Source organism: Heterodontus francisci, chromosome 10 (genome assembly GCF_036365525.1).
Source record: "Heterodontus francisci isolate sHetFra1 chromosome 10, sHetFra1.hap1, whole genome shotgun sequence".
NCBI lineage: Eukaryota > Metazoa > Chordata > Chondrichthyes > Heterodontiformes > Heterodontidae > Heterodontus > Heterodontus francisci.
The window spans coordinates 81,190,960-81,216,543 of NC_090380.1; the positions used below are offsets into that span (position 1 = coordinate 81,190,960).

At 44.8% G+C, this 25,584-nt stretch overlaps 1 protein-coding gene across 1 annotated transcript in view; it reads left to right on the top strand.

Moving 5' to 3' along the window:
- The window catches only part of LOC137374572 (suppressor of tumorigenicity 14 protein-like), a 189,135-nt gene that overhangs the window by 121,180 nt on the left and 42,371 nt on the right, over nt 1-25,584 (top strand). The window contains exons 12-15 of the mRNA XM_068040870.1: nt 2,510-2,614; nt 9,862-9,969; nt 10,908-11,024; nt 12,074-12,190. Coding sequence (XP_067896971.1) covers nt 2,510-2,614; nt 9,862-9,969; nt 10,908-11,024; nt 12,074-12,190 — 447 coding nt within the window. The remainder of the gene's footprint in view (nt 1-2,509; nt 2,615-9,861; nt 9,970-10,907; nt 11,025-12,073; nt 12,191-25,584) is intronic.

Consider the following 25,584-nt stretch of genomic DNA (forward strand, 5'->3'; position numbering starts at 1 on the left):
ACAATACATCAGAGGCCTGATATTTAACGTGACTCCTGACACCCGTCCAAAACCTTGACATGGACGGAGAGAGGCACTATAGCCTGAGCCATACCCGAACAGGGATCTGCATTGAGAAGACCATTGGCCTCTTGAAGATGCGCTTCCGTTGCCTTAACCGTTCAGGTGGTGTCCTCCATATGAGCCAGCAAGAGTCTCCCATTGTCATTTTGTCTACTATGTCGCTCACAACATGACACTGGAAGGAGGCCTGGAAATGGATGAGGAGGAGTAGCTGGAATGCCATTCCACCTCGGAGGAGGAACAGGAGGGGGAATGGCTCGCTCCAGAGGTGGCCGGCCATGCCATCCCAGACCTCTGGGTGAACTGCAGGCTGGCATGGCAGCAAGGGCCATGGACATTCAGCAGCACCTCACCTGATCTCCCCCAAGCCTTTCATAGAATCATAGAAAGTTTAAGGCACAAAAAGAGGCCACTTGGCCCATCGTGTCTGTGCCAGCCAAATATCGATCCACCTATTCTAATCCCACCTTCCAGCATTTGGTCGGTAGCCCTATAGCTTACGGCACTTGAGGTGCATATCCAGACTCTTTTTGAATGAGTTGAGGGTCTCTGCCTCAACTACCCTTTCAGGCAGTGAGTTCCAGACCATCACCACCCTCTGGGTGAAAAAGTTTTTCCTCATCTCCCCTTTACTTTTTCTACCAATCACTTTAAATCTATGCCCCCTCATCACTGAACTCTCTGCTAAGGTGAATAGACCCACTCTATCCAGGCCCCTCAAAATTTTGTACATTTCAATCACATCTCCCCTCAGCCTTCTCTGTTGCAAGGTGAACAACCCCAGCCTATCCAATCTTTCCTCATTGCTGCATTTTTCCAGTCCTGGCAGCATCCTTGTAAATCTCCTCTGTACCCTCACTAGTGCAATTACATCCTTTCTGTAATGAAGTGACCAGAACTGCACACAGTACTCAAGTTGTGGCCTAACCAATGAGTTATACAGTTCCAGCATAACCTCCCTGCTCTTATATTCCATACCTCGGCTAATAAAGGAAAGGATTCCATATGCCTTCTTAATCACCTTATCAACCTGTCTAGAACTTGACAAAAATAACACTTCCACCAAACGTAATTGTCATTTTAACTGATGGGAGGTCACGGAAAATGAAGCAGCCAATACTATTAAATATGAGTTGTCAATATTTCTTGCTAAAAGGAGACACTGGTAGGCCTGCAAGCATTGACATCCTGCTTCATTTTAAATGCATACTTGGAGGGGAAGAGAATGCGACAAAGAAATTTCCCTCCATAGGCTGGATTTTCCCATGGGCTTCCTGAGCCCTATGTCAGGACCAAATAGGGGTCCCAAGCTGCACTTACCAGCAGCATTCCCAAAAGTGCAGTCTTCCCTGAGGCAGCCTCCTAATTGGCCGCCTCTGCGCTTGTCATCCTAATAAGGACGGTGGGTAGGCTCCTGATGCTGCCAACCCAGTTAGAGGGTCGGCAGATCTGTAGCCTCGGCAGCGCCACTGGCAGAGGTAGGCGCTGCTGAGGCAAGTCGGGAACCACGAGGGTGCCTCAATATGGAGACACCCTCAGACACGTGCATTTAAAGGTAAAGTTTTTTCAGGCTGCAGCTGTTAGGCCCATCAAAGCAGAGGGGAAATCCCTCCAGATGGATCATTTGGACTGCAGGTGCTGCTTTTCATGGCCCTGCCTCCCTTTTTGGAGCATGGAGCCTCTGGGTCCCAGAGCCCCACAGCCTGCTCCAGGGAGGCTGATTCCATTGCCATGGCTGTCTCTGCACGCACTGAGGGGGTGCAGTTGGGACACTCCGCCAGTGTCAAACACCCAGTGCGGCCATAAAATCGGACATAATTTGGTCCATTATTGGCCTCATTGGCTGATTGCTTCCATGGTGCGGCAGCTGATCTGGGTCCCTGCCCACCCACAGGAAAATTGTCCAGTGGTAGGAATGTGTCAGGGAGCTGTCCCGACATGGCTCCCTCGCATCCCATTTTCCCGGCCCCCCCCCAGATTCCAAGCCTGCCATCATGGGCCAGGGAAAATTCAGCTCCATTACCCCCATTCAAGCTGTCACTCTTTCCTCCATCCCCAGTTCATGCTGGCATTCTCCTTCTGCCCCCATCCCAAGTTCCTTTTCCAGCTTCTGTCCTCATCCTTCCCATTGCATTCCATTCCCTTCCCCTTCATTGCCAACCCTTCACTGTAGAGTGGTAGGATGTGATTTTTATCCCCCACCTTCCCACCCCCCCCAATCTCAAGTGGCCTATTATTTGCTGAGGATGGGAAACCAAATGATTTAATCTGCACTCAGACACCTTGTAGTGGCTGGTTTCAAAGTGGTACAGGTAAAGTATTTAGTAAAGGTTGTACACCTGCCTTTTGGTTGGGACATAGGCAGCAACTTAGTGTGGCAGTAAGTGTGAACAGTAGTTCCCCCCTTATTTCACTTAATATAATGCCCAAATATATTGTGTTACAGAATGCCAAGGAATGCACATATGTGGAGATGGAAAATGTGAGCTCATGAGCAACAAGTGTGATGGCTGGTTTCATTGCAAAGATAAAAGTGATGAGCTGAACTGTGGTAAGTAAAAGAGAAAATATATTGTTTTGCTTATTTTAGAAGAAGTTGCGATTGAACACACAAAAAAGTGGATTCCTGATGAATCATAACTGTAATCAAAGTAACACACAAAATTATTTATTTTTCCAACCTTGTAATTTAAAGCTCTGAATTTAGGCAATGTATAGTAATTTTGGTCTATCAGATACTCTCACACAATTATTTATGAAATGAATGTACCAAATATGCCAATTAATTTAACCAAGACAAGTAACTTTTGCCTCTTTGTAGGAAGTTCTGCTTTATGGGTGCAGCAATGTAATAAATTATTCAAAACTGTCTTTATAATTTTGCTGCAAAGTCAAGCAAAAACAATTCTTTACTCTATATATTTAAAGAGATGACTAACAAATTTATTGGTGCCAACTTTTTTTTATTCTTTCATGGGATGTGGGCGTCACTGGCGAGGCCAGCATTTGTTGCCCATCCCTAATTGCCCTTGAACTGAATGGCTTGCTAGGCCATTTCAAAAGTCAATCACAATGCTGTGGGTCTGGAGTCACATGTAGGCCAGACCAGGTAAGGACAGTGGACAGCAGATTTCCTTCCCTAAAGGACATTAGTGAACCAGATGTGTTTTTACAGTAATCGACAATGGTTTCATGGTCACCATTAGACTAGCTTTTTTTTAAATTCAAGATTTTTTTAACTGAATTGAAATTTCACCATCTGCTGTGGTAGGATGTGAACCCATGTGAGTCCAGTGACATTACCACTATGCCACCGCCTCCCCCATGCACCAATATTGTCAAAAGTTGTTTCCAACCAGTGGCTGTATTTATCCACGTTTACAGCATAAGGATTAAACTGTAATTTAATTATATTGCTAAATATATACAAAATATGTGTCAATGTATTTAAGATATTGATTGTGAAATTTGAAAGTAAGTGAAAATTTTGGGTACCATGGATGCCAACTAATCATGTTTTGCGCCAACCATCAGCAATTCGAAGATGCTATCCATGTGTCAGCATTTACTGATGAAATTCTGCCCTTTCTATTTGTTTTTCCAGTATTACTTTGGGCTGAGTTGTGGAAGAATGCCCTGAGTAGTAACTGGGCAAAGCAGAAGGAAAATGGTGGGTAGCAGCTGGGTGCAGGGAGAGAAAGGTTACATTATCCAAAGTTTTAAGGTTTTTAACTGCCGTTCCCTGTCAGCCTTAGCCAATAAACATCAGTGTGGGATTTTAACTTCCTGCAATATGCTGAGGTGACCCCATAATGCACTTAGGCCAAGCTGTTCTGGCCACATGTTGGGAGCTTACGTGCTTTTACTTCTCCTCAGCAGCTGTCTTAGGCAGGAGCAGGGAAACATCATTGGCCTACTCCTGCTCCTATTTCTTATGTCCTTATGTTCTTATGGATTACAGTAGAAATCATGATATCCTGCTTTACAAACTTTAATGTACTTATCACTGGGTATTTTTTTTAAACAATTAAAGATAAATATTCTGGCTGTTCCACAATAGTTGCAAGCTGAATGTTACAGAATGAATAGCCACTAACATAATTGAAGAAGAGCTTCTGATGGCAGCAGGTGGGTTTAGGGTATCTGGCTGCACTCTCCCAGTGTAGGTTTCGGGGGGCATCCAGGTACAGCTTACGCAGCGATAAGGTGGGGATGTCAGGATGCAGTCTTTACAATACAGAGGTAGGGGCATCTTGGTGCAGCCTGCAAAGAGTAGGGGTGAAAGGGAGTGTCTAGTTGTATTTCATGTGCATTGAGATCACAATGAAAGGGAAATAAGTTAAAGTACTACAGTGCTAAAATACTGAGCTATGTTCTTCAGCTCTTATCATTGAGTGAGCAAGAGATGGGTTTCATGGACAAGAAATTTAGAAAGAGTGAGGGAGAAATGGTGAAAAAACTTCAAAGCTTCAGATGAGGCTTCAGGGCTGGAGTTAGGAGACATGGGTAGGTCAGCAGCAAAGGGAGAAGAAGAAATTCGACGCTGAAATTTTGAGTTATCTTTTCTGAAGCTGGTCACCAGCTTTTCCAAGTTTTGTAGGTTGATACTTATATATTACATCAAAATATCAAATCTGAAAAACATAAAACCATCGAAACATTGAGGTGAATTTTCATACCAAAAATGCATGAGTTGGGATCAGGTGAAATGTAAAAATTAAAGAAAAACTGCAACCCTCCCATTTCCAGGTTTAACAGTGGTGGGACAAGGGGCAGGCAGCCAACCCACTCCTAGGAGGTGTGTTGGCCATTTAAATAGTGTAGTGAGACTGGCAGCCTCAGATTTAAGCCCGGCCGGCCAGGTTTCCCAGGCTTTGGGAAACCTGGTAGCTCAAAGGAGCTTCAGGGAGTAGGTAACTGCTTTTAGAGCAGTTTATGAGCCATGAGGAGCAGAAATGCTTCCCTCCACTCCCCCAAGATTACCTTCTTCCCTTGGATTGGACCTTCCCCACCCCTTCTCCCACACAAAGACCCCATGATCAGGAATCAGACCCACCCCTGCAGATGAGGATCAAACCCCAACCACACCCCCCCGGCCCACCCTCCCCCCCCCCCCTGCCTACATTCCCACTAGTAGCTGCAGACTCCTTACCTGGGGCTGAGGCCTGTACTAGAGTGTTGCCTGCCTGACAGGAAGCCAAGTTTGTTGATGAAGCAGGGAACCTGCTGTCAAAAAAATACACTCACTGTGGAGTCAAAATTCCACAGCAAGCGGGGAGCCCAGACTTCTAGGTTTCCAACTGAAACTCTGCCCCCACTTACCAAATCTGCCCCTGTCAAGATCAGGGCCATAGAGACTTACAGCACGGAAGACAGCAATCCAGCCCTTTGTGGCTCTTTGCTAGAGCAATCCAAAACTAATTCTACTCTTCCACTCTTTCGTCATTGAACGTCTTCCTCTACTTCAAATATTTATTCAAATTTTCTCCTAAAATATGCTCTCGTCCCTGCTCCATCAATTCCTAGTGGCAAACTAATCCATGCCCCAGCAATCCTCTGAGTATAGAAATTTCTCCTAAGATCTCTCGTCTCTCAGTAACAATTGAGTGACTCACCGACTCCCCATCCAGAGAATATTTTCCTTTCCTACTCACTCTATCTGGATGCTTTCATAGTTTTAAAACGGCTATTAATTTTTTCCTTAGCCTTCACTGTGTTGGCTGATTGCCTTTAAGAGTGATATCCCTTTAAGATCTTATTATGCTAATGAGCTGAGTACTATAATGCAGTCATGTGACTACATGCCAGTCTCTCTCTGCTATTGTAACACCAAGAGGCAGGTCCTGCAAATAGATAGCTCTGTACTGTATATAATAGTTAGCTGTTTAATAAACTTTTTTGAGATCTTCAACAAACCGAACTCCATGCATTTCATTTATGTTGCATCAGTCAACATAAAAAGCTCCTCATTACATGGTGGCAGCTGGCATATCTGAAGAGGACCAGAAAGATCCCACAAAGATATGGAAAGCGCTGGAAGATCAGCTCTGGTTACGAGTGAATTTCAGAATTCACCGCCTGGAATTGACGTCCTCCAGGCAACAGCCACAGGAATCAATAGATTGGTTCGTCAGTAGATGCCGTAGCAAGGGCAACGAGTGCAATTTTTCAGAAGTTGAGCTGTCAGACCAAATAATGGAGCTGGTGATTGTATCAACACCCATTGAAATGTTTCAGAAGGACCTCTTGGGGGGGAAAACGAAAGTCACAGCATTGATGCACTGCTGGAAGATGGCAGGAACCACAAAGCCATTGTAGCTGGACAATAGCACCTGCAAGCACTAGGTGCAACCAACAGTATCGGCACCATAACCAGGTCAAAAAGAGCAAGCAAGCTGTGTGATAAGTGCGGTCTGTCCCACTCAAGGCGAAATTGTCCTGCATTTCAAGACCTGTGCAAGGTGTGCAGTGCAAAAGGCCACTCGGCCAGCCTTAGCAGGAATTCTGGTTCCAAAGATGCAGTCAGAAGTCACAGCAGGACACAGGCAAACAGAAAATAGGGCAACAGCAGCAAGGAAAGTGCCAGAGACCTACGTAAACGCAGGCCGATACATGAGGTCCACAGCAAAACAGACCCGGGACAAGACTCAGAGAGAAGTAATCCTCAGTCAGAGATGGACAAGTGTTCCACATATGAACCTGACACCCCATGTTGATGAAGTCAAACAACTGGAAGCTTTCGCCACTATCAAGATCATGTGCCCAAAGAAAGCTGGCGAACACACACTCAAAGTCAAGACTGACACCGCCGCTAGTGCAAATATCCTACCGGTCCAAATCCTCAAAGATATGTATCGGAAACATTGGAAATCAATGATACAAATGACAACTGACAAGTTTTCTGCATACAATGGGTCACCCATCCCTTGTAGTGGCACATTAACAATGCAATCCAAATACAGCAAGTCGACATGGAAACCACAAATGTCTACCAGGTGGACATGAGCGGACCGGCAGTGATAGGACTACCAGCGTGTAAGGACCTCAACATCATAACTATCTACGAGTGCATTGTCAAGGGGAAATATCCAAGGACCAGAGCCCGCTCACTGACTCTGACCAGCATCAAACTGTGTAGTCTGGAAACCCAGGAACAGCACAACTATGCCGCGCCTTAATTTCTGCTCTCGAGAGAACTGCCAGCACCATAATGAACTAGAATGGTCAGGTATCTCCATGAGACCAAGTACTCTTCCCCCAACAAGTCCTCAACCTGGAGCCCCAAGCCTACAGACGCGGAGGATGAGGCGAGGCGAGGCGAAGGACACTCAATGCCCTGAAGAGGCAGAGGAGGAATGAGTTGAAGTATTATCTGTTGGCTCTTCGAGATGAGGTGCTGGAATTTTCCAAGAATGACAAGGCCTCAAAGGTGGTCATATTGAGAAAAGCAACATAGCAGAAAAGCCAGAGCAACAGAAACTAAATGCAGAAAGGGAGAAACCTCAGAAAAAATAGTTCAGCTGAGACTCAAATTCTCTGTGCAAGAGTTGTCAAACCACCGAGACGATATATGGCCTGTGGAGCCTTTATATTTGTAAAGTTCATAATCTCTATTCATGTGCAAATAATTTTGATATCTAATTTTGTGTATATTTACTTTTAGCATACGAGACTTATCTTTGGCAAGAAGGGGGATATAGTGTGATACCTTTAAGAGTGATGTCCCTTTAAGATCTTAGAATGCTAAAGAGCTGAGTACCAGGATGCAGTCATGTGACTACATGCCAGTCTCACTCTGCTATTGTAACACCAAGAGGCAAGTCCTGTAAATAGATAGCTGTACTGTATATATTAGCTGTTTAATAAACCTGTTTGAGATCGTCAACAACCTGAACTCCACACATCTCACTTATGTTGCATCAGCCGACATAAAAAGCTTCTCATTACACACTGGTCCAGTGGAAATAATCTCAGAATACTTAGACTCTCCTTATATCTATAGTTTCCCAGCCCTGGCATTACCCTGGTGAATCTATGTTTTCTATGGCATTAGCACCCTTTTTATAATAACATACCCATATTACTGTAACTGGCCTAACCAATGTTTTGTAAAATGTATTGCTACTTTACTTTTGTACTGTATGCCCACATCTACAGAACCCAAAATGGTGTTGTCCTTTATATGTCTTTATCTTTCAACTAAGTGTTGCAAAGATCAAAGTAATTGGCTACTGTCCCCACCACAGACTCCATTCCCTTGCTACTGACTCCATCCCTTACCCCGGCAGCTCTCTGGACTGAATAAGACTGCTCGCAGCCTTGGTATTTGACCCCAAGATGCGCTTCAAACCACATATCTGTTCCATCACCAAGACCATCTACTTCCACTTCTGTAACTTTGCCTGTCTGAATTCCTGCCTCAGCTCATCTGCTGCTGAAATCCTCATCCCTCCTTTGTTACCTGAAGACTTGATTATTTCAACACTCTCCTGGCTGGCCTCTCACCTTCTACCTTCCATTAACTTGAACTCAACTAACAGATTGTTGCCTGTATCCTAACTCACACCAAGTTCCGTTCAACCCATCACCCTGTGCTTGCTGACTTACATTAGCTCCCAAGAACACCACAATTTTAAAAATTCCCATCCTTTTTTTCAAACCTCTCCTTGGTCTCACCCCTCCTTCTGTCCATGATGTCCTGCAGCCCTACAACTCTCTGAGATCTCTGTACTCCTCTGATTTTGTCCTTTTGAGCATCCCTGATTTTAATTGCCGTACCATTGGCAGCCATGCTTTCGGCTGCCTAGACCCTCAACTCTGTAATTCCCTCTCTAAATCTTTCCTCCTCTCTCTATTTCTCTCTTCTCCTTATGACACTTGGTAAAACCTACCTCTTTGACCAAGCTTTTGGCGATCTGTCCTAATATATCCTTATGTGGCTCAGTGCCAAATTTTGTTTGATAATGCTCTTGTAAAGCATCGTGGGATATTTTACAATGTTAAAGGCACTATGTAATTAGAAGTTGTTGTTACCTACCTGCAATCGCACTTCGAAATACTTAAGTATTCGAACCCCTGGGTGTCTCTGTTCATCCACACCCTTCAGCTTCTTTCCATTGAGTATGTGTGACCAATCCTTTTTTTTTCTCCCAAAATGTTTTAGCCAACATTATCCAAATAAATTCCATCGTCCACCTTCTGCCCGTTCTACTAACTTGTCTGTGATTTCCAGAAGACATTTACATCTTCCTTGCCATTTGCCAGACTCTTACTTTGAAATCATCAACAAATTTCAAGATTGTGTTTTCCAAGTTCCATGTATGTACACAGAGAAAGAACAATACTGGACCCAGCATTAACTCCTGGGATACACAATTTTCAATTCTTTTCCATTCCAAGTGACACATATTTACCTTAAATCTGTTTCCTGGGAGTCAACCAATCTTCCACCACCAGTGCTGCCAGATTTTCTCAGAACATAGTCCTAAATTGTTATAACAAACCTTTTGTGAGATTGCTTATTGTATGCCTTCTAAAATTCTATGTATAATACATTCTCTTTATTTTCAAAAAAACTTTATTTGGTTTGTTTAATTCTAGATTGAAATCAAGAAATCACATACACGTACATTGTTGGCCGTGTAGAAGAATATCTGGATAACAATTTGTAACTAATTGGTCTAATTTTTGCAGCACAGGATTTAATCATAAAAAAACTAAAACAAAGTTTTGCTACTGAATGAAACATTCACCTAATTCTCATTTAAATCTCTTTCATTTACTCTTTATCTGATCCAGTGTGCACATCAGACCAGTTTAAGTGCCAAAATGATATGTGTAAACCTTTGATCTGGGTCTGTGATGGAGTGGATGACTGTGAAGATATGAGCGATGAAGGCAATTGTGGTAAGCAACTTTCTTTTTGATTATGGAAAAACTATAGCATAAAATTGATATATTAGGCAGCATTTTTCCAGAAGTTATTGACTCAAGTATGAGTACTGTTCCTTAAGCAATGCAATCCTCTGGTATCTTGTCCAAATGGCTACTCTTCATGTGCAAGCATATATCAACAGGCTATTAAAGTGTAGAAGGATTTATATTGGAGCCAACTTGACCCACTTCTCAACAAACACATACACACAATTTAGCAGGAGTTATTAGGTAACAATCAGGAGCAGAAACAGTGACTGACTTTTTTTAGCCTCCCCAGCTTGGGAATGCAGTGCCCCACCATAGCATTCCCATTACTAAATTGCAATCAGCTTTTTCAGGGCAAGGTTCTACTTTTGCATAGTTCAGTATCTCACAAGCGTACATTGATCCACTGAGACATCAGCAAAGCTCTAGGGTGCTGAGTCCGGGGACAGCGCGATACCGGCGGCGAGAGCTCTTTCTTCCATCCATGAGGCAGAGGGTGGCACTGGGCACCGATGAAAGCTCAGTAGAAGGGGACATGCTACAAGAGCACTGGTTCGTTGATGACATGTACACCTTAGAGAATGTGGGCTTCACAAAGAATGTGGGCTTCACAAAGAATCAGCAAAGCTGATGTGGGGAATGGGGATGGGGGGAAATAACTTATTAAATATGTGGTTCAACTTTATGTAAACAGTGAAACACATTACTTCATTAACTTGGACTTAATTTTGCAGTACAACGCGGTCAGTATTTCTCTATGCAAATGGATTCAAACCAAGATATCAAGTACAACATTGGGGCACTTTTCCACAGACTCTTGAAACTCAATGTAACATTCAAGCAAGTACACCAGTTGCAGTTTCTTAAACTTACTTCAGATTGTCTTATGATAAATTGTTACATATTTTCTGCTCCATTTCCAGATTGCCCTGCTGGGTTCTTCAGCTGCCAGAAAAATAATTGTTTGTCAATTAGTAACTTATGTGATGGAAATGTTGACTGTCCTAATGGCAGTGATGAGGCTGACTGTGATAAAACAGGTAGGCATAACATGCTTTGCCCTACCATAAGTACTTTCAGTACATATACTGACATCAAAATTTTAGAACATTGTCCTTGTTGGTAATATCTCTGTTGTTACTGTACATAACAGGGAACCATTAAAAGAAAAGCTTACTTTCTTTTATTTTTAAGCCAATGTTTTATGTCCATACATAGAATACCATAAATTGCAAGAAACTGTCACTTGCTTTTTATTTTGTCCGTGAAAAAGATTTATTCATGAACCAAAAAAGGAATCTGCGGTGTTGGCCATGCTATATAAGCTTAGTGTGTCAGACATGGCTCAGTTGGTAGCACCCTTGCCTTTGAGACACAAGGTTCCAGGTTTAAGTGCCACTCCTGGACTTGAGCACCAAAATCAAGACTGAACTCCAGTGCAGTACTGAGAGAGTGCTGTACTGTCGGAGGTGCTGTCTTTCAGATGAGAAGTTAAACTGAGGCCCCTTCTGCCTCTCAAGTGGTGTAAAAGATCCCAAGGCACTATTTTGAAGAAGGGCATGGGAGTTAGCCCTGGTGTCCTGGCCAATATTAATCCCTCAATCAAAATCACAAAAACAGATTATGTGGTCATTATCACATTGCGATCTGTGTGAATTTGCTGTGTGCAAATTGGCTGCCATATTTCCTATATTACAACAGTGATTACACTTCAAAGGTACTTCATTAGCGAAAAAGTGCTTTGAGATGCCCAGTGGCCATGAAAAGCGCTACATAAGTGCAAGTATTTATTTTTGTTTTTTTGGAAAATACTGTTTGCAATATTATCAGATGAGCCCTCAATGTATGCCCAGACATTCCTTTGTCCACTATTTTAGAGGAGGCATTAACCAATTTAAATTGGCTGTGTTTACCATGAATAAAACGGACAAAGGAATGTGAACCTGGCAACCATTTATCAGCTAATATTGCCAACTAGTAAGATTTTATTTATTGGTAGTAAAATTGTTAGTTTGAATTTCACTATTACCATTCAATGTCTTCAAACCACAGTGTTACTAATCTTTTTTTCTGCCTTTATATTTGTTAGAAGTCAAATGCACCACCAACTCGTACAAGTGTGCCAATGGAAAATGCATTGCCAAACCCAATGCAGAATGCGATGGTGTGACAGATTGTTTAGATCTCAGTGATGAATCTTCTTGTGGTAAGTAGTGCAGGGAAGTGTGGAGCTACTTTTGACCTGCCAGCACTTTTTGACGTGGGACTATAGATAATAGAAAAAGGGAGCATTTATTACAGCAGTTGCAAGATTATTTGAAGCCAGGAATTATTTTACATACACAGTAAAAAATGCCAGTTTTTGCTTCGCATGTATATTGTAATAATCACAATAATAGTTTCTACTTCACACAGTCTGATGAATATTAACCAGGTAAAAATAATTTAACAATAGCTTCCACTTGTACAGTTAACCCTTTAAGAGCATTTTGACATAGATGATATTGTCTCTTTTCACAATATTTCTTCTCTTTAATACCTAATACAAATGAAGCAAGATGACTCCGTATCTTTTACCGGATATTTTTCATTACTATTTGTTGTTGGTTCTATGTTCTGTTAATTTTTCACTACTGTATTAGTAAGACACTGTGGGCTACAGTTTAGTTTGCCCTGGTTTTGGGGGGCAGGGATTGTGATTTGTGATCTGCCCCATTCCTGTTTAAATCAACAGAGCTCAATTTTCGTCTGCACACCTCATTTGAGTAATAGTAGCGTTGGATTGAGTGGTTCACATGCTGCTCCATTGTTCTCCCTGCTGCCTATGACCTCTGTGCACAGCAGGGGGACACGGAACCATTTTTTGGCAATCGGGTGCTTCAGGCAGCCTTCCCCTCCTAAAAGCCTTCTGCCTGAAAAAGGGAGGCAGCACACATGAAATCATGGCTGATTGAAAATCATTTTGAAACATTGGAAGGATGTAACAACAGGCGAGGGAGAGGACTTCCTGGTTTAGTGATGGCACACTGGATGCTCTGGTCATTGAGGTTGACTTCAGGAGAGAGGCATTGTTTCCCCGAGTGGGAAAGAAAACCTTCAGTACAGCCTGAAGAGGGAATGGGAGCACATCCCCCAGGAGATGAATGCCTGTAGTCTGGCACCATGGATGTGGTCGCATTGGAGAAATAAAATACAATGACCTCAAAAGGGCAGTCAAGGTGAGTGAATGCACCCTCACAGTACATCTCAAGTCCACCACGTCAACACCCATTCACTCCCCTCATTGTACTACATGCCCATCACTCACCCAGCAACATAAGACTCACATCTAACATTCACATACTCCACCTCACTGTACAGCATCACACCCACTTCTCCCTGCCTCTACACACTTCCAGATATTCAACTATGCTAGGCACATCAACCAAGCACAGTACCACACTGTCATTGACACTCTTCCTTCTCTCTTGCAGAAGGTTGCTCATAACCCAAGGGAGAGGCAAAAGACTGGAGGTGGGTGGGGCGGTGGGCGGTGGGTGCTCCACAAATCCATCCCTTGAGGCCCCTGGAGGAAATGGTCTTACAGAACTTGGGGCTAGAGGCAACACAGCCACTAGCATCTGGTGCATCAGAGGTCCTCCAGAGTGATAGTAAGTCTTATGCCCCATTTTAACTCCCTCCTCACCATCATGCTGAAATGTGGCATCAAGTGAAAGCTGAAGATCATGTGACCATGGAACGCCTGCTTTCCTCCCCACCACTTCCCTTTTTGTATGCTTTTCAGATACATAAGAGCTGCTTCCTGGACAGCTTCAGCAGATGCAGGAGGATGAGAAAGAACAACCCCATGGTAGTGACAAGGATGCACCGTCACTTGATCTTACACTTGCAGCCACCAACTCAGATACTGGCACTGCGAGGACCTTAGAGGGTAGGAGGAGTCACAGTCAACACATGGTGAATCAGCAGACATTGGGCTGCAGCCAGGCCAGGGGGAAAGGGTAGTTTCCCAGAGGGTGAGGTCACAGACGAGTTCTGCTGCAGGGGACTCAGATGAGGACAGCAATGGAGCAGCCTACAGGTTAATGTGGATAATGATGCACACATAGATGCTTGGGGCATTGGCAGCCTATCAGACAGCCTCTTGTCACTGTCTAGGAGCATGGAGGAGTCTGGCTCCAGTGTGGCAGAGGCCATCACTCAGAGAATGAATTCAGTCGTTTCTTCTGGGAAAGTGGTGGCCAACTCCATGTGAGCACTGGTGGCCAGACACATAAAGGAGCTTCTGATATTTGCTGTCTCAGCTTCCACTGCAGCAGGGCTGGAATCATCCCAATAGATGGATTTAGCAGAGGCTGCAGGGGTTCTGCCGCCAGGGCCGAAAGCAGGGGACGAACCTGCTTCAGCGAGCCGCAGGACCGAGGGCTGCATTTTGCCAGTGGCGGCCAATTAAGTGGTTGCCATCCCTATTAAGGATGGTTGACTGACCCCAAGAGCTGCTGGCCTAATCAGAGGGCTGGCAGCTCAGCAGCCTCAATGGCCACTGCTGGGGCTGAACCTGCACGATGAGGCTACATCGATGGCCATGCGTCCTCAAAGTCAGATTTGTGGGGTCTGGGAGCACCAGGGCCAGTCAAGCAGGCCCTGACGAGGGGTTGTTTGGGGTGAGTGCGGTATCACTGATGGCCATTGCCGTCAGAGTGCCCTTAAAGGAGATAGCAGAAGTGCTTGCCATGATCTTCCAATCTTCCCTAGATATTGGGGAGGTGTCAAAGGATTGGAGAGTGGCAAATGTGACACCCTTATTCAAGAAAGGGTATAAGGACAGTCCTAGTAACTTACACGTCAGTCAGTTTAACATCAGTGCTGGGTAAGGTTTTAGAAACAATAATCAGAGAAAAGATTAACAAGCACTTAGAGATGTTTGAGTTAATTAAGGAAAGTCAGTAGTGATTTGTAAAAGGCAGATCGTACTTGACTAATCTAATTACATTTTTTGAAGTAACAGATGGTTGATGAAGGGAATGCAGTGAATGTTGGCTACATAGATTTTAGGAAAGAATTTGACAAAGTGTCACATAAAAGGCTGGTTAACAAAACTGAGGCTCATGGAATAGGGGGTTCAGTGTTCAGTTGGATAAAAAATTGGCTTAAGACAGTGAATCGTGATAAATAGTTATTTTTCAGACTGAAGGATGGTAAATAGTGGTGTTACCCAATGGTCATTGATTTTTTGAAATGACTTGGATATTGGAATACAGAGAAAAATTTCTAAATTTGTCAAGGATACCAAACTTGGAAGCGTAGCAAACAGTGAGGATGATACCAATTGACTGCAAAAGGACATAGATAGGCTGGCAGACTGGGCGAGAAATGGCAGATGGAATTGAGTACTGAGAAGTGTGAGGTAGTGCATTTTGGCAGAAAGGATAGAGAGAGGCAATATAGACTTAATGGTCGAGGTAAAAAGAGTGTGCTGAGTCAGACGGACTTGGAGGTTCATGTGTATAGATCTTTGAAGATGGCAGAACATATTGGGAGAGTAGTTAGCAAAGCATATGGGCTCTTGGGCTTCATAAATAGAGGTATTGAGTAGAAAAGCAGGAAAGTTATGCTGAACCTTTATAAAGCTCTGGTTAGGCTGTCCAGTTCTGGTCACCAAAATTTAGGAAGAATGTGAAGGACCTTGAGAAGTTGCAGAGAAGATTTACCAGAATGGTTCCAGGGAGGAGGGAATTTAGCTACAAGGTTAGGTTGGAGAAGCTGGAGTTGTTCTCCTTGGAGCAAAGGAGGTTGAGAGGAGATATGTTAGAGGTGTACAAGATTATTACAGGTTTAGATAAGGTAGACAAAGAAAAGCTGTTTCCATTAGCTGATGGTACAAGGACAAGGGGACACAGATTTAAAATTTTGGGCAAGAGGTGCAGGGGGAATGTGAGGAAGAAGTATTTTTACACAGTGAGTGATAATGACCTAGAACTCCCTGTCTATGAGGTTGTTGAAGCAGAGACGATGAATGATTTCAAAAGGAAATTGGATGGGCACTTGAGGAAACTAAAGTGGCAGGGCTACGGAGATAGAGTGGGAGAATGGGACTGACTGGATTGCTCTACAGAGAACTGGCATGGACTCAATTCACAGAATGGCCTCCTTCTGTGCCAAAATGACTCTATGGGCTGAATTTTTGCTTTGGGAGCAGGAAATAGGAGCCGGCACTGTTTCCAGGTCTCAAAATCGCTCTGGGGGGTTAACAGTCACTCCTTGAAATTTTGACCAGGGCATCCCCTTAATTCACAGGGAGAAAGGTTCCCTGTCCTATTAAGGGTGGCAGATGGGCTCGTGAAGCTGGAGGGCCAATAAGAGGGCTTCCAGCTTCAGAGGAGCACTCAGCTGCAGTAAAGGTTAAGTAACTGAGAGGGCCCTTCAACAGGAAGGTGTGGATGAAATCCCTCTCCAGGATGGCCTTTGGCTGCATTCACACCCGAGCAGGAAGGAAGGGCCTGTCGGCCTGCTTGGTGAACTGGCACTCTGGCCTGACACTGGATGCCTGCCTCCAGGCAGTTGACCTGCCACCGCCCCCCCCCACATGTCAGGAAACTGGAGGCCAATTGGAAATTCCCAGTTGGCCTCCTTAATTTACCTTTAGCAAGGTTGTTAATGGGTCTAATTGGCTACCCGCCACATGGGGGTGGGCAGTCCTGCTGGCCACAAACCTGCCTCAGCTAAAATGGCCGATGCCGGGAACAGGGTTGGTAAACCAGTTCCGTTATTTTCAGACTCCATTGGCCTCTGTTCCCGACCTCAGCAGGGTCCTGCCCTATGACACTGAGGCACTGCAGGCCATCCACAGCAGTAGAATTATATTCCACCACAATCTGTAACATGGCTCGGCATATTCCTCACTGTACCATAACCATCGAGCCAGGGGACCAACCCTGGTTCAATGAGGAGTATAGGAGAACATGCCAGGAGCAGCACCAGGCGTACCTAAAATGAGCTGCCAAACTGGTGAAGCTACAACACAGGACTGCATGCATGCTAAATAATGGAAGCAGCATCCTACAAGACAGAGCTAAGCAATCCCATAAACAATGGATCAGATCGCAGCTCTGCAGTCCTCCACATCCAGTCATTAATTATTAATCTTCTTTGACCCCCTTGTCTCGAGAGACAATGAGTAAGCGCCTAGAGATGGTTTGTGGAGCAGCGCCTGGAGTGGCTATAAAGGCCAATTCTAGAGTGACAGACACTTCCACAGGCACTGCAGTGAAAATTGGTTGTCGGGGCTGTTACATAGTTGGCTCTCTCTTTACACTTCTGTCTTTTTTCCTGCCAACTGCTCAGTCTCTTCAACTCGCCACTCTTTAGCCCCACCTTTATGGCTGTCTGCCAGCTCTGGGGATCACTGACAACTGACTCCCATGACTTGTGGTCAATGTCACAGGACTTCGTGGCACGTTTGCAGATGTCTTTAAAGCGGAGACATGGATGGCCGGTGGGTCTGATACCAGTGGCGAGCTCGCTGTACAATGTGTCCTTGGGGATCCTTCCATCTTCCATGCGGCTCACATGGCCAATCCATCTCAAGTGCCGTTGGCTCAGTAGGGTGTATATGCTGGGGATGTTGGCCGCCTCGAGGACTTCTGCGTTGGAGATACGGTCCTACCACCTGATGCCAAGGATTCTCCAGAGGCAGCGAAGATGGAATGAATTGAGATGCCGCTCTTGGCTGACGTACATTGTGGGGAGACGGTGGTGTAGTGGTATTGTCACTGGACTAGTAACCCAGAGACCCAGGGTATTGCTCTGGGGACATGGGTTCAAATCCCACCACAGCAGAAGGTGGAATTTGAATTCAATTAATACATCTGGAATTAAAAAGCTAGTCCAATGATGGCCATGAAACCATTGTCGATTGTTGTAAAAACCCATCTGATTCACCAATGCCCTTTAGGGAAGGAAATCTGCTATCCTTACCTGGTCTGGCCTACATGTGACTCCAGACCCAAAGCAATGTGGTTGACTCTTACATGCCCTCTGAAATGGCCTAGCAAGCCACTCAGTTGTATATAACCACTGGCACTGTGGGTGTACCTACCCCACATGGACTGCAGCGGTTCAAGAAGGCAGATCACCACCACCTTCTCAAGGGCAATTAGGGATGGGCAATAAATGCTGGCCTGGCCAGCGATGCCCACATCCCATGAATGAATAAAAAAAAAACATTGTCCAGGCCTCACTGCCGTAGCGCTTGGTACTGAGGAAACAGGCTTGAAACAATCGGACTTTTGTGTTCCGTGTCAGTGCGCCATTTTCCCACACCCTCTTGACCAGTCTGGACATAGCAGCCGACATCTTTCCCATGCGCTTGTTGATTTCTGCATCGAGAGACAGGTTACTGGTGATAGTTGAGCTCAGGTAGGTGAACTCTTGAACCACTTCCAGAGTGTGGTCGCCGATATTGATGGATGGAGCATTTCTGACGTCCTGTCCCATGATGTCGTTTTCTTGAGGCTGATGGTTAGGCCAAATTTGTTGCAGGCAGCCGCAATCCTGTCGATGAGTCTCTGCAGACACTCTTCTGTGTGGGATGTTAATGCAACATCGTCAGCAAAGAGGAGTTCCCTGATGAGGACTTTCCGTGCTTTGGTCTTCGCTCTAAGACGGGCAAGGTTGAATAACCTGCCATCTGATCTTGTGTGGAGGAAAATTACTTCTTCTGAAGACCTGAACGCATGTGAGAGCAGTAGTGAGAAGAAGATCCCAAACAGTGTAGGTGCGAGAACACAGCCCTGTTTCATGCCACTCAGGATAGGAAAGGGGGCTGAATTGTGCCTTGCAATCCTCCACATCCAGTCATGAATGATGATGGACAATTAAACAAATAACAGGAGGATGAAGAGGCTTCATGAACATCCCCATCCTCAATGTATTGAAGTAGAAGCTCAGAGTTGAAATTTTTGTCGGTAATAAACTGGTTGCAGTTTACATAGTCTGAATAATTTCCTTCTACCTTTGAGCAGTGCATGATTTAACGAGGATATTCCTTCTAACTCCAGACAATTAGTGGTTTAAATAGTGCAGTTTAACTTAGTCACCAACCCCAAGTCACCAGCATCACTATGTGGAGACAAATAATTCCCCATCCCTCGATACCATTTCAGTTATTTTCAGTTTTGTGCACCCTTTGTGTACTGTACTTAATTAGCAATATTCAGTTGTGGCTACAAAAAAAATGTTAAGTAAGGAAAATTGAAGCCAATGCATTGATAATCACTTTAAGGCATGCAGGGGTACAAAGAACAAAGAACAGTACAGCACAGGAACAGGCCATTCGGCCCTCCAAGCCTGCACCAATCTTGATGCCTGCCTAAACTAAAACCTTCTGCACTTCCAGGGACCGTATCCCTCTATTCCCATCCTATTCATGTATTTGTCAAGATGCCTCTTAAACGTCATTATCGTACCTGCTTCCACCACCTCCCCCGGCAGCAAGTTCCAGGCACTCACCACCCTCTGTGTAAAGAACTTGCCTCGCACATCCCCTCTAAACTTTGCCCCTCTCACCTTAAACCTATGTCCCCTAGTAACTGACTCTTCCACCCTGGGAAAAAGCTTCTGACTATCCACTCTGTCCATGCCACTCATAACTTTGTAAACCTCTATCATGTCGCCCTCCACCTCCGTCATTCCAGTGAAAACAATCCGAGTTTATCCAACCCCTCCTCATAGCTAATGCCCTCCAGACCAGGCAACATCCTGGTAAACCTCTTCTGTACCCTCTCCAAAGCGTCCATGTCCTTCTGGTAGTGTGGCGACCAGAATTGCACGCAATATTCTAAGTGTGGCCTAACTAAAGTTCTGTACAGCTGCAGCATGACTTGACAATTTTTATACTCTATGCCCCGACCGATGAAGGCAAGCATGCTGTATGCCTTCTTGACTACCTTATCCACCTGCGTTGCCACTTTCAGTGACCTGTGGACCTGTACGCCCAGATCTCTCTGCCTGTCAATACTCCTAAGGGTTCTGCCATTTACTGTATACTTCTCACCTGCATTAGATCTTCCAAAATGCATTACCTCACATTTGTCCGGATTAAACTCCATCTGCCATTTCTCCGCCCAAGTCTCCAACCGATCTCTATCCTGCTGTATCCTCTGACAATCCTCATCACTATCCGCAACTCCACCAACCTTTGTGTCGGTCCGCAAACTTACTAATCAGACCAGCTACATTTTCCTCCAAATCATTTATATATACTACAAACAGCAAAGGTCCCAGCACTGATCCCTGCGGAACACCACTAGTTACAGCCCTCCATTCAGAAAACACCCTTCCACTGCTACCCTCTGTCTTCTACGACTGAGCCAGTTCTGTATCCATCTTGCCCGTTCATCTCTGATCCTGTGTGACTTCACCTTTTGTACCAGTGAGCCATGAGGGACCTTGTCAAAGGCTTTACTGAAGTCCATATAGATAACATCCACTGCCCTTCCTACATCAATCATCTTTGTCACTTCCTCAAAAAACTCAATCAAATTAGTGAGACACGACCTCCCCTTCACAAAACCATGCTGCCTCTCGCTAATAAGTTTGTTTGTTTCCAAATGGGAGTAAATCCTGTCCTGAAGAATCCTCTCTAATAATTTCCCTACCACTGATGTAAGGCTCATCGGCCTATAATTTCCTGGATTATCCTTGCTACCCTTCTTAAACAAAGGAACAACATTGGCTATTCTCCAGTCCTCTGGGACCTCACCTGTAGCCAATGAGGATGCAAAGATTTCTGTCAAGGCCCCAGCAATTTCTTCCCTTGTCTCCCTTAGTATTCTGGGTTAGATCCCATCAGACCCTGGGGACTTATCTACCTTAATGCTTTGCAAGACACCCAACACCTCCTCCTTTTTGATAATGAGATGACTGAGACTATCTACACTCCCTTCCCTAGGCTCATCATCCACCAAGTCCTTCTCTTTGGTGAATACTGATGCAAAGTACTCATTCAGAGGCCCATTTCCTCTGACTCCACACATAGATTCCCTTCTCTGTCCTTCAGCGGGCCAACCCTTTCCCTAGTTACCCTCTTGCTCTTTATATATGTATAAAAAGCCTTGGGATTATCCTTAATCCTGTTTGCCAATGACTTTTCATGACCCCTTTTATCCCTCCTGACTCCTTGCTTAAGTTCCTTTCTACTTTTTTAATATTCCTCAAGGGATTCGTCTGTTCCTAGCCTTCCAGCCCTTACGAATGCTTCCTTTTTCTTTTTGATTAGGCTCACAATATCCCGCGTTATCCAAGGTTCCCGAAACTTGCCAAACTTATCCTTCTTCCTTACAGGAATGTGCTGGTCCTGGATTCTAACCAACTGACATTTGAAAGACTCCCACATGTCAGATGTTGATTTACCCTAAAACAGCCACCCCCAATCTAAATTCTGCAGTTCCTGCCTAATATTGTTATAATTAGCCTTCCCCCAATTTAGCACCTTCACCCGAGGACTACTCTTATCCTTATCCACAAGTACCTTAAAACTTATGGAATTATGGTCACTGTTCCCGAAATGCTCCCCTACTGAAACTTAGACCACCTGGCCAGGCTCATTCCGCGATACCAGGTCCAATATGGCCCCATCCCTAGTTGGACTATCTACATATTGTTTCAAGAAGCCCTCCTGGATGCTCCTTACAAATTCTGCCCCATCTAAGCCCCTAGCACTAAGTGAGTCCCAGTCAATATAGGGGAAGTTAAAATCACCCACCACTACAACCCTGTTACCTTTACATCTTTCCAAAATCTGTCTACATATCTGTTCCTCTACCTCCCGCTGGCTGTTGGGGGGCCTGTAGAAAACCCCCAACATCGTGACTGCACCCTTCCTATTCCTGAGCTCCACCCATCTCGTCTCGCTGCACGACCCCTCCAAGGTGTCCTCCCGCAGTACAGCTGTGATATTCTCCTTCACAAGTAATGCAACTCCCCCACCCCTTTTACATCCCCCTCTATCCCACCTGAAGCTTCTAAATCCTGGAACATTTAGCTGCCAATCCTGTCCTTCCCTCAACCAAGTCTCTGTAATAGCAACAACATCATAGTTCCAAGTACTAATCCAAGCTCTCAGTTCATCTGCCTTACCTGTTATACTTCTCGCATTGAAACAAATGCACTTCAGACCACCAGTCCCGCTGTGCTCCGCAACATCTCCCTGCCTGCTCTTCCTCTTAGTCTTACTGGCCTTATTTACCAGTTCCCCCTCATTTATTTCACTTGCTGTCCTACTGCTCTGGTTCCCACCCCCCGCCACACTAGTTTAAACCCTCCCGAGTGACGCTAGCAAACCTCGCAGCCAGGATATTTGTGCCCCTCCAGTTTAGATGCAACCCGTCCTTCTTGTACAGGTCTCATCTGTCCCTGAAGAGATCCCAATGGTCCAGATATCTGAAACCCTCCCTTCTATACCAGCTGTTCAGCCACGTGTTTAGCTGCACTATCTTCCTATTTCTAGCCTCACCGGCACGTGGCACAGGGAGTAATCCCGAGATTACAACCCTAGAGGTCCTGTCTTTTCACTTTCTACCTAACTCCCTAAACTCCCCCTGTAGGACCTCATCACTCTTCCTGCCTATGTCATTGGTACCGATGTGTACCACAACGTCTGACTGTTCGCCCTCCCCCTTCAGAATGCCCCCTGTCCGTTCAGAGACATCCTTGACCCCGGCACCAGGGAGGCAACATACCATCCTGGACTCTCTTTCACGTCCACAGAAGCTCCTATCTGTGCCCCTGACTATAGAGTCCCCTATAACTATTGCTCTTCTGCGCTTTGTCCCTCCCTGCTGAACAACAGTGCCAGCCATGGTGCCACTGCTCTGGCTGCTGCTGTTTTCCCCTGATAGGCCATCCCCCCCAACAGTATCCAAAACGGTATACTTGTTAGAGAGGGGGATAGCCACAGGGGATTCCTGCACTGACTGCCTGCCCTTTCTAGCGGTCACCCATCTATCTGCCTGCACCTTGGGTGTAACCACTTCTCTAAAACTCCTGTCTATGACGCTCTCTGCCACCTGCATGCTCCTAAGTGTATCCAGTTGCCACTCCAACCGATCCATGCAGTCTGTGAGGAGCTGCAACTGGGTACACTTCCTGCAGATGTAGTCGTCCGGAACGCTGGAAGCATCACGGACCTCCCACATCTCACAAGTGAAGCACTTCGCCCCTCTAACTGACATTTCTAGCACTAATTAATAAATTAATTTAAGATAAATAAATACTTATTAAATCCTTACTAAATTGTTATAACTATATGGTCCCTAGTGCTAGATTCCTACTATAAATATTAAATGCTAATTTTAACTTGAAAACAGGTGATAGTAAATCAGCTGCCCATTATTCAGCTCTTTCAATGAAGTCAACAGAAATGAAAATCAGAAAAGATGAATAATGAGTGACTTATCCGCTATCATTCGTTTTTGCCTGCACTCAGTATTCCCCTTAGAATGTGTTGACCAGGGAACTCTGATTCAGAGAAGGAAAAGTTAAAAAGAAAATTACAATTTTAATTTTAAAAAAATTATCCTTCAATATATGTGCAGCTTTCTGACACTCACCAAAGCAAATTATTTGAAAGAAAACAATCGTAAATGTTTGGATGTATTAAATTCTTTTGCATCACTAATTGTGTTCTGTCTTCATATATTTAATTTCATGTTGGATTTGAAGAAAATGACAAATCAATGCAATTAATGGTAGGCATACAATGAGAGAAGTTTTCCACATTTTAGTTCCCAATAGGTAGAGCAAAGGTTGGCAGAGGATGATAGATAATTTTATCCTGAGAACCAATTAATCCTTTGAGATAATTGATTGGTTTATTCGGGTTATCGTTTGAAATCAGTATTCATTTCCTTCATTACTCAACAACTCAGCTGTAAAAAGGACTGAGATACAATCATCTTTCATTTGTCAGCTGTACTTGAAAGGAACGACTTAGCTGAGAAGACCATATTTGGGTTTTCAGTCACCAAGTGACTTTCCCTGTTACAGAACACACAAAGATCTTCTTTGTTTGTTGCTTCTATGTAGGCCAGTCTTCAGCTTGGAACAAGAACAAGCATTTGCTATGTTTCTAAGATGTGCATTAGGAGAATAGCTTTGACACTGACTCTTAGTTATTCTTATTCAGAAAGGTTTCAGAAACTTATCTGACGCAAGTATGTTACCCTCCAATGAGGGCATGCAGCTTTTGTCCCATTGCAGTTTCCCCAAATTATGCACATGTATGGTTAAAAGAGAGAACTGGGAGCCTGCTGCCAGCTGAAGTCACATACCCAGGCACACACAGATGCACAAGAGTGGCACAGCAGAGACACACTGACAGATTTTTCATCACTCACTGAGAGATGTTCAGTTTTCTTGCTATGCTTCCTCCATGGAGTGTGACAGAGTATGGCAATGCACTGAACCCACCACTCCAAGGTACTGCATATGATATTCATAGCACCATTGTATGTCCAAGAAATTTTATTGATACGTAGAGGTCTAAATTTTATGAACTTGTACTTCTGAAAGAAGCTCTGTGTATGTCAAGGATTGATCCAAAATAATTGCAGAAGCAGTTATGGGGGAAAACACATGGGAGAGGCTATGATTTAATCCTGAGAATGCTAATGCCAATAGTTACAGAGAAAAATGGGCAGGTGATCTTGAAAATCAGATTCAATGGGCTGAATTTTCACCAGAGAGGTGGGAAACAGGAGCTGGTCTGTTTTTGGGTTAGAAAACTGCACTCAGTGGAAAACTGATTAAAGTTCAGCTTTGCATTGGGATGAGCCCTTAATATATGGAGAAAGGTTTCCTGTCCACTTAGAGCCAGTGGGGGTAGGAATGAAAGTGGGTCAGATGAAGTATGAGCTTCATCTCGAATCCCCACAGCAGCTATCACTGAGGCTGTTGGTTGTCCTGAGGGTGGTTTGGGCCAAAGCTTTCCACTTCACCAGAGGGAAGCGAGATGTCATAGGGGAGCCAGAGGACTGGCACCTGGGGCAGGGCAGATCCTTGCTTCATCAATGCTGACCTGTATTTAATACCAGAGGCCCTGAGGGAGAGGAGGGAAGTCATCTTCCCAGGGGGTCCCAGGGAGGCCACCTCATCATGGAGCAGGGGCATCTCCCTAAACTTCAAATTGCTCCTCCTCTCTGACCTCCTGATCCTCCCCCAATGAGCTTCCAAGGCCTCACCATTATCAAGGTCCACAGCTCTGGAGGGCAATGTTATGGAGAGCGCAGCAGACCACCACAATAACCGAGACCCTTGTGGGAGGTTATTGGAGGGCACCACCCTACCGGTCCAGGCACCAAAATCACATCTCCAGAAGCTTGGTGGCCTAATCAATAGTCATCCTACTGAGCAGGTGGCATTAGTTGTATCACCTTTGTGCCTCTTTCTGGGACTCCCATGGAAGGGTCAGTAGCCATCTCTTCATGGGATTTCCCTTGTCCCCTCGGATTCATCCATGCACTATGGGGGTTTGAGCTGAAGATCTGAGGCAGCCTGGACTGGTAGAGGATGAAGAAGTCATGACGGTTACCAGAAAAGCAA